We start from the raw sequence: 8,750 nt of genomic DNA, 5'->3' as shown, positions 1-8,750 counted from the left end.
AGGTTTGGATTTTGGTTTGCAACTAGTGTAAATGCACTCAGCCTTGAATCCAATGCCAAATTTGTTTCCTGTTATTTGGCCAGTCTGGAGAATATTGTCTAAGATGGCAGATCCATTGCTAAGCATTCTGACATACTTAGTCATCTCATCTAGTTTGGAATTCAAGAATACAACTTCAGTCTTCAATTTTGAGATGGTTTCCACAAACTCTTCCTTTTCATTTTCCAGCTGAGCTATCACTTTCTTCTGGCTTTCAACTTGTCTGCACACTCCTGCACTTCTGTGGTACAACTCTTTGTAGGTAGTGGCCAACTCTTCAAAGGTTCTTTCATCATCAATTGACTCTTCCTCAGACCCCCATCTTCCTGTCAATGCAGTCACATGGTTTGTAGCTTCTTCTGTTTCACTTCCATCAGACCAAGAGGCCACAAGACTCCTCTTTTGTTTCTTGAGGTAGGTCCCACATTCAGTTTTAATATGACCATACCCATTACACTCATAGCACTGAACTTCTTTGGGCTTTTCTTCTGACTTTGTTTTCTTACCAAAGCTGTTGGATTAACTGATGTCAGATGTGATGTTCTTGACATTGCCCTTTGCTCTCACATCTACCTTTTTCATCAGTCTGTTGAACTGTCTTCCCAACATTGCTATCTCATTTTCAAGATCTTCATCAATATCTTGACCACCTTCCTCATCTTCCTCTTCAGTGTTTGATACAAATGCTATACTCTTGGCTTTCTTTTCAGCTCCATCACATATTCCCATCTCAAATGTTTGGAGGGATCCAATTAGCTCATCAACTCTCATATTTGAGATGTCTTGAGATTCTTCTATGACTGTTACTTTCATAGCAAATCTCTTGGGGAGTGATCTGAGTATTTTTCTTACTAACTTTTCATCTGACATCTTCTCACCCAAAGCTCCAGAGGCATTGGAAATTTCAAGGATACTCATGTAGAATTCATGAATATTTTCATCTTCTTTCATCCTTAAGTTTTCAAACTTGGTGGTGAGCAGCTGTAGTCTAGACATCTTCACTCTAGAGGTGCCTTCATGAGTGGTTTTGAGAATGTCCCAACCATCTTTAGCTACTTCACAGGTGTTTACTAATCTGAAGATGTTCTTGTCCACTCCATTGAAGATGGCATTCAATGCTTTAGAATTTCCAAGGGCTAGTTCGTCCTCCTCCTTGGACCATTGTTCTTCAGGATTTTTCTCAGCAGTGGCTTCTCCTTCTTTAGTAACTACAGGGTGCACCTAGCCTGTCAACACAGTCTTCCAGGCCTTGTTATCAAGAGATTTAAAAAAAGCTACCATTCGAGGTTTCCAATAGTCATAGTTAGAACCATCCAAAATTGGGGGCCTATGAACAGATCCTCTATCTCTCTCCATTGTACCAGAAAGTATTGTCCCTAAATCTCACCCAGAACCAGAGCAAGATGCCTGCTCTGATACCAATTGAAGTTCTGGTATCAGATATAAGATGTCGAAGGTAATGTCACGACACTAATATCTGTTAACACAAATGGAATAAAGATACAGAATGGTAAAGCAAATGACACAAGCAATTGTTAACCCAGTTCGGTGAAACTCACCTACGTCTGGGGGCTACCAAGCCAGGAAGGAAATTCACTAAAATAGAATTAGTTCAAAGACTCTCCGTACACTTCACCAAGTTACAATCTTTCTCACCTAATCTCTACCCGTGCAATTTCTACCTAAGCACTCTTAGATATGAGAACCCACTCACTTCCCTACAATTACACACCAGTGATTTTAAATAATAATCCCTTAAGAAAAGAAAATACTTTTCAATTACACACTCTTGATTTTACTTCACAGTTTCAATCAAGAAGACACACTCTTGATCTTGCTTCACAGCTTTGATCAAGAAGACACACACTCTTGCTTAACAGCTTTAGAGTGACAAATTACAACCACAAATCAGTCCAATTCAATCATCAATGGATGACTTGAATGGCTTACAAGTCTCACGACTAAACAGTGAGAGATATCTAGTAACACATCACTGCTAGCCAAGACATGAAAATGTCATGTGATCTGACAAATTCTTTTGTGATAATACTTATGTGTACAATTACCATTTTTCCCTTATGTCTATATTGAACACAAGGCATAAGCCATGTCATCCTTGTCCTGTTCAATATTGGGCCCGTAGACATTTATCCTGTTATGCAGGATGGGCAAATTCCATCTAGGTCACTCATGTCCTTCAACATGCTTCATGGAGTACCCATCAACTGTCTTTATGGTCATCCAGTTATGGATAATGTTTGATCAGCAATAAAACACTCGACTCTACATCTAGGGTCCATTGTGGTTTCAGAGCAAAGGGTGGTATACACCACTATCACCATGATAATAACTTATGACACTTTGCATAACATTATATATAGTATTCTCATAGCGGGTCAATCCGGTATAAATATTACTCATAATATTCATACCTATGTTTAAGACTTGATAACTCCTTATCCATGATCCATGAGATGTGATCATCAGTCTATACATAATAGTCTGAATGCTTTAATGTTATCCCACTTCACAATAAAGCTCGACTACAAATACTTTAAGAATAATATCCTTATGTTTAATGGGATCTCATGATTAAGTCACACTTGATACATTAAACGGACTAGCTATTCTAGGGAATTTATTAAACAAACATAATAAAGAAAAAATCCTTTTATTATTAATAAATAATTTGACACAAGTACCAAAAGTATTGGACTCTAGGGCTTATACCAACAATCTAATAACTTCAACACTTCTTTTCTTACAACATCGTTCATAATCGAGTTTAATCGCCTATGGTGTTCTCTAGAAGTTTTTGAGTCTTCTTCTAGCATAATGCGATGCATGTATAGAGAGGGACGAATTCCTTTTAAGTCTAAGATGTTGTAGCCTAAGGCATTAGTGTATTTCCTTAGGATATGTAATAGGTTTTCAGTTTCTATTTGTCCTAAATCGGCATTGACTATTACTGGTTGCTCAAGCTCTGCATTCAGGAATTCATATCTCAGATTTTTCGGCAGTGTTTTAAGTTCTATAGATGGTTTCTTCGGGCATGGCATTGGATTTGGAGTTAATGCTAGACATTCCCTTAAACTATTATCTAGGGATGGTTCTTTGTATTGGTCATCCTCAAGAATGGGTGGTGTTGGGATTTTTAGGATTTCAGTATCCTCGGATGGTTCCATTTTTATTTCTTTTATACATTCATCAATGATGTTTATAAAACAACACGTGTCGTCTATGGCAGGTGCTTTCAGAAATTGCGATAAAATGAATTCAATCTTCTCCTTTCCCACTTCGAAAGTCATTTTTCCTCGTTTCACATCTATAATGGCACCGACAGTTGCTAGGAAGGGTCTTCCTAGGATGATTGTGATGTTAGAATCTTCTTTGATGTCCATTATTATGAAATTGGTAGGGATGAAGAATTGACCGACTCGGACGAGAATGTTCTCTAGCATTCCCATGGGATACTTAACAGAACGATCTGCTAGTTAGAGAGACATTCTCGTTGGTCTTAACTCTCTCAATTTAAGTCTTTCATAGATGGAAAGGGGAATCAAACTCACACTAGCTCCTAAATTACAGAGGGATTGGTCTATTACAAACTTCCCTATTACACAGGGTATGGAAAAACTGCCAGGATCTTTCAGTTTAGGTGGCATGTCATTCTGAATGATAGCACTACACTCTGTGTTAAGCGTCACTGTCTTATCATCCTCAAGTTTCTTCTTGGTAGATAAGATTTCTTTTAGGAACTTGGCATATGAGGGCATCTGTGTAATAGCTTCGGTGAAAGGGATGGTAATATTCAGCTGTTTCAGGAGTTCGACGAACTTCCTGAATTGTCCTTCGATTTTGGACATAGATAGTCTTTGAGGGTAAGGAATTGGTGGTTTATATGGTGGTGGAGGCATGTATGGTTTCGCCTTCTCAACTTCCTCTTTGGTTTCATCTTTTTCCTCTGGTTTATCAGGTTGGCCATTTTTCTGAATCATCGGCGAAGTTTGTGTTCTAGGATCAACTGGTCTGTCTAACTCCATCCCACTACGCAATATGATAACATTAGCTTGACCTTTCGGATTAGGTTAAGGTTGACCAGGGAAAGTTCCAGTTGGAGTTGCGGTAGTTGCTTGTTGCTTGGCTACTTGAGAAATTTGCGTTTCCAACATTTTGTTATGAGTAGCCAAAACATCTACTTTAGTTGCTAATTGTTTCACTAATTCCGAGGTATGGACGTTCTGATTCATAAACTCCTTATTTTATTGCGTTTGAGAAGAAACAAAGCTCTCTATCATTAACTTAAGATTATATTGTCTAGGCGTTTGAGGAGCGGCTTGAGGTGCACTCTGAGTTGGCTTCTAGTAACCAGGAGGTGGTTGATTTAGAGCATACAAGGCGTTGTTATTATTATAAGAGAAGTTAGGATGGTTTTTCCAACCTGGGTTGTAAGTATTGGCGTAAGGGTTTCCTTGAGCATAATCTAACTTTTCAGATGCAATGCCTCCTAGTAATTTGCATTCGGAAATATTGTGTCCAGGTACTCCACATATATCGTAGCTTAGGGCTACGGCAGCCACGGTGTCCGCAGGAGTTATGGTTAAACTTTCAATCTTTTGAGTCAGGGCGTCTACCTTAGCATTAACGTAATTTATTCCACTGACTTCGTACATACCTCCTTTTGGTTGAGGTTTCTCTATAGAAGTGCGCTCTCTTCCCCATTGGTAGTGATTTTGTGCCATATTTTCAATGAGTAGATAAGCCTCTTCATACGGTTTGTCCATTATAGCACTGCCAGCTGCAGCGTCTAAGTTTAATTTGGTGTTATAGGAGAGACCACCATATAAGGTGTGGATAATAAGCCATGGTTCAAGCCCATGGTGCGGGCAAATTCTCATCATGTCCTTATATCTCTCCCATGCTTCGAAAAGCGATTCGTTGTCTTTTTGCCTAAATCCGTTGATTTGGCTTCTTAGCATAGCCGTTTTACTAGGTGGGAAATATCTGGCTAAGAAGACCTTCTTTAATTCGTCCCATGTAGTTATGTAATTTGAAGATAAAGACTTGAGCCACACTCTAGCTCTGTCTCTTAAAGAAAAGGGAAAAAGACGTAATCGTATTGCTTCGGGATTAACACCATTACCTTTTATCGTATCTGTATATTGTATGAATATTGACAGATAGAGGTTTGGGTCGTCTGTAGGACTGCCAGAGAATTGGTTTTGGTGTACTGCTTGTAACACCAAAGGTTTCAACTCGAAATCGTTTTGGTCGATGGCAGGGGCAACGATGCTGTTGTATGGTTCATCTTGAGATGGGGCAGCATAGTCCCTTAAAGGACGGTTAACAGGGGCATTCATATCTTGTTCGGGTATATTAGGATCAGGAAGATTGTATTTTAAGTGGAATTTTTTAAGTCGGTTTCTTTGTCTAATATAATGCTCGACTTTGTCTATCGGTTGTTCTAACTCTTCTTCTCGTGAGAGAGTGTTTGGCATGCAACCGAAACAAATAAAAAGGAAATTAGTTGGCTTAGTCTATTCCGTGCAACAATGGAGTTACGATATTGACTTGATTGGTCCCCGACAACAACGCCAAAACCTTGATCGCGACTTAGTATGTCTATCAAAATGGCTAAGTGCAAGTGCACAGTCGTATCGCGTAGTTTTAAATAGATATCAAACCCAAAGGAACAAAAATCAAACTATCGTTATCTAAAGTTACTGTGTAAAGCCAAGACTAATGATTACTTTGTTATTCTTAGATTGATTAAGAGAAGCTGGGAAATAAAATTTAACTAGAAATAATAATATAATTAAAGTATTCAATTAAGAGGCATCAGTATGTAAATCACACCATCCTTTAAGGATTCGGTAAACAATTAACATTAAAATAAAGTAAATCACTTTTTAGTAAAAAATATCAATTTAAAAGACTTCGCCTCACACTCTTGTGGTCTTGGTTCGGGCTATACTCTTAAGCCAAAATGTTTTGCTCTCACTAACCCACCTAAATTAAAATTAATTTTTGGAAATTGATAAACCCTAATTAATCCTAAAGCGCTCTCGCTATGTTGGTGAAGTAGGGTTGAACTTCCCTAAATTCGTGTGGGAGTGGTGGAGAGAAAATAGGGAGCTTCCTTGACCATGTTCTATGCAGTTGCTGAAAAATAGCATTGCGTGTTCGTGGCAAACGCCACAGGGCCATGGCGAACGCCATGGTACTTAAACTCTGAAGTGACGTGGCGAGTGCCACAAGCCCAAAACTTGTAAACTTCAGCATTTCCTTCTTTTCTTCTCTTTTCTTTACTTCTTTCTCACACATGAGTTTTGCGTCAACAAATACCTGAAACAGGGCACCAACACCGGCATAATACAATAAAACATACACAAAATCATACTAAAATGCATTCTAATCGAGTAAGATAAATGGTATGGTTTCACGTTTTCAGGTATCACAATTTTGAATATAGAACTATTAACCTTTGGTACAAAAAATTACAGCAAAATGGATTTCTTGTTAGGGTTCAATGACCAATTTAAATTCCTTGAGAAAATCTCTTTTTTATAATTTTAATTTGTTAATGCCAACTCATATGGAAAATGGACACTATAAAATGTAGACCTGTTGGTGCACAATGTGATAAAGATGAACAATGAAACAAGCGAGAGAAGAGAGAATAATAACAAACTTCCACTACTCTTAAAATGGTTACAAAATAGGTGCATACACACATTGCTACACAGAATGCAAAAGGAATAAATATGTTATTTGTTCACACCACTCACTTGCTTAAATACAAGTGCGAATTAATGAGAAATACTAAAATACCCTCTAACAAACTTTGTATAGAAGTTTATGAAAATATGAATTAATTATAACACCATCCCTTATTTCATATTCAACTTAACCAAAACTAAGAACACAAATTTCATCCCTCAAGCGGAGAAATTAACCAGTCTTGATCACCTTCGTCAGAAAATCTACCAACTACTTCTAGGTGCTACATTACACAATATCTTGCACTCCATTATGAATATGATTTCTCAGAAAGTGATACTTAGTCTCAATATGTTTGCTTCTCCCATGCAACACCGTGTTCTTGGCAAGATTGATTGCATACTTGTTATCAGTCATCAACTTTAGAGGCTTGTTTACTTTGATATTCAGATCTTGCAGTAAATTTAGAAGCCACACAACTTGACATGCAGTCACAACACCTACAATATATTATGATTCACAGGTTGACATAACAACAACTGATTTTTTCTTGGAACACCAAGAAATAGGACTTCCACAAAACTTAAACAAGTATCTAGAAGTACTTCTTCTGTCAACTCTGTCTCCACACCAATCAGAATTTGAGTAACTCATAAGTTCTGAGCCAGTTTCAGCACCAGAAGGGAACAAAGCTCCATACTCCAGTGTTCCCTTTATATGCCTCAGAATTCTGACAGCATCTTGGTAATGAGACCATTTCGGTTTACTCATAAACCTACTCACGATTCCAACTGCATAACAAATATCAGGTATGGTATTACGTAAATACCTCAGAGACCATACCAACTGCTTGAATGTTGTCGCATCTACATCATCACCATCAAAATCAGAATCCAATTTCTGATTTGTATCAACAGGTGTGATAACAATTTTACAAGTCAACAGCTCAAACCTCTTCAGAAGCTCAAGTTCATATTTCAGCTGATGAAAAATTATACCTTTCTCAGAGTACATAATCTCCATCCCTATAAAATAAACCATTTTTCCTAGATCAGTCATCTCGAACTCATTTATCAGCTCCTACTTGAACTTAGCTATCTCATATTCACAACTTCCTATTAGCAATATGTCATCAATATACACATACACAAGAATCATATTGCCTTCAGAATTATGTTGAACATAGACACCATACTCCATCTCACATTCCTGAAATCCATGCTTCTTGAAAAATGAATCAATTTTCAGATTCCAAGCTCTAGGGACTTGCTTCAGCCCATACAAAGCTTTGTGTAATCTTGTTGATTCTTAATATTGGCAGCAATTTTGGTAAAATAAAGAGTGTTCACAAGATGTTACGTGTGATGTCTTAACATGAGATATCCTATGTACATGCTGGAGTTCAAGAACATGTTCATGCAGGATTGTTTCAGAATGCCACATACAATGCCATGGCTTCTGATATTGGATGTACCTGCTGGAGCTTAAATGAAAGACATGTTCATGCAGGATTGTTTCAGATGACATACACAAGGTCATGGCATCTGATATGGTTGTACCTGCTGGAAGTTATAATAGGAATTATTGGATTATGCAGGATTTTTCCAGGATGTCAGACCCGATGTCATGGCATCCTGTACACAGAACATTCAGTATGAATGTCTGGTGTTTTGTAATTGCACAATTAATGACAATCTTTGTATGATTGAAGATCTGATTAGCTGGTGCATTCAATCATGGATTACAATCTGATTTACTTATTTTCCAAGGAGATCTAACCAGTTGTTATAAAAAGATTTGATTGGAAAATAGATTTAGGGTTTTCAAGATGTCCAAGCCCAGCTGAAAGCTTCTATAAAAAGGGACTTAGAAAACCTGTTTTACAACACAACCAATACTGAGCGAAATATAGAGAGAGAGCTAGGGTTTGTGTCTGTTTAGTCGTAAGACTTGTAAGCCATTCAAGTCATCTTTTGATGATTGAATTGGAC

General features: G+C 37.7%; 2 protein-coding genes and 1 non-coding gene across 3 annotated transcripts; 1 reads left to right on the top strand and 2 right to left on the bottom strand.

Moving 5' to 3' along the window:
- Window positions 1-3,533: 3,533 nt before the first annotated feature.
- Window positions 3,534-4,082, bottom strand: LOC127080800 (uncharacterized). The gene has a single exon (XM_051021093.1). The coding sequence runs from the start codon at window positions 4,080-4,082 to the stop codon at window positions 3,534-3,536; it is 549 nt and encodes a 182-aa protein (XP_050877050.1).
- Window positions 4,083-4,911: 829 nt separating this feature from the next.
- Window positions 4,912-5,018, top strand: LOC127089453 (small nucleolar RNA R71). Its single transcript, XR_007791049.1, has one exon. It is a non-coding gene; the product is annotated as a small nucleolar RNA R71 (small nucleolar RNA).
- Window positions 5,019-7,168: 2,150 nt separating this feature from the next.
- LOC127080799 (uncharacterized mitochondrial protein AtMg00810-like) lies at window positions 7,169-7,818 on the bottom strand. Its single transcript, XM_051021092.1, has 2 exons — window positions 7,391-7,818; window positions 7,169-7,259 (listed from the first exon to the last, which is right to left on the bottom strand). Exons 1-2 carry the CDS (start codon window positions 7,816-7,818, stop codon window positions 7,169-7,171), a joined length of 519 nt encoding a protein of 172 aa, XP_050877049.1.
- Between the last annotated feature and the right edge of the window lie 932 nt (window positions 7,819-8,750).

The sequence above is a fragment of the Lathyrus oleraceus genome, chromosome 5 (genome assembly GCF_024323335.1).
Source record: "Lathyrus oleraceus cultivar Zhongwan6 chromosome 5, CAAS_Psat_ZW6_1.0, whole genome shotgun sequence".
In the NCBI taxonomy this organism is placed as follows: domain Eukaryota; kingdom Viridiplantae; phylum Streptophyta; class Magnoliopsida; order Fabales; family Fabaceae; genus Lathyrus; species Lathyrus oleraceus.
The sequence above is the reverse complement of the archived record's forward strand: the minus strand, read 5'-3'. Positions and strand labels throughout refer to the sequence as shown.

What these genes read in the sequence shown, in the direction of transcription:
- LOC127080800 (XM_051021093.1), bottom strand. Translation starts at nt 4,082, where the DNA reads ATGGAGTTAGACAGACCAGTTGATCCTAGAACACAAACTTCGCCGATG.
- LOC127080799 (XM_051021092.1), bottom strand. Translation starts at nt 7,818, where the DNA reads ATGACTGATCTAGGAAAAATGGTTTATTTTATAGGGATGGAGATTATG. An exon ending in AGTTACTCAAATTCTGATTG is followed by an intron (nt 7,260 to 7,390) that starts GTGTGGAGACAG and finishes AATATATTGTAG; the next exon opens with GTGTTGTGACTGCATGTCAA.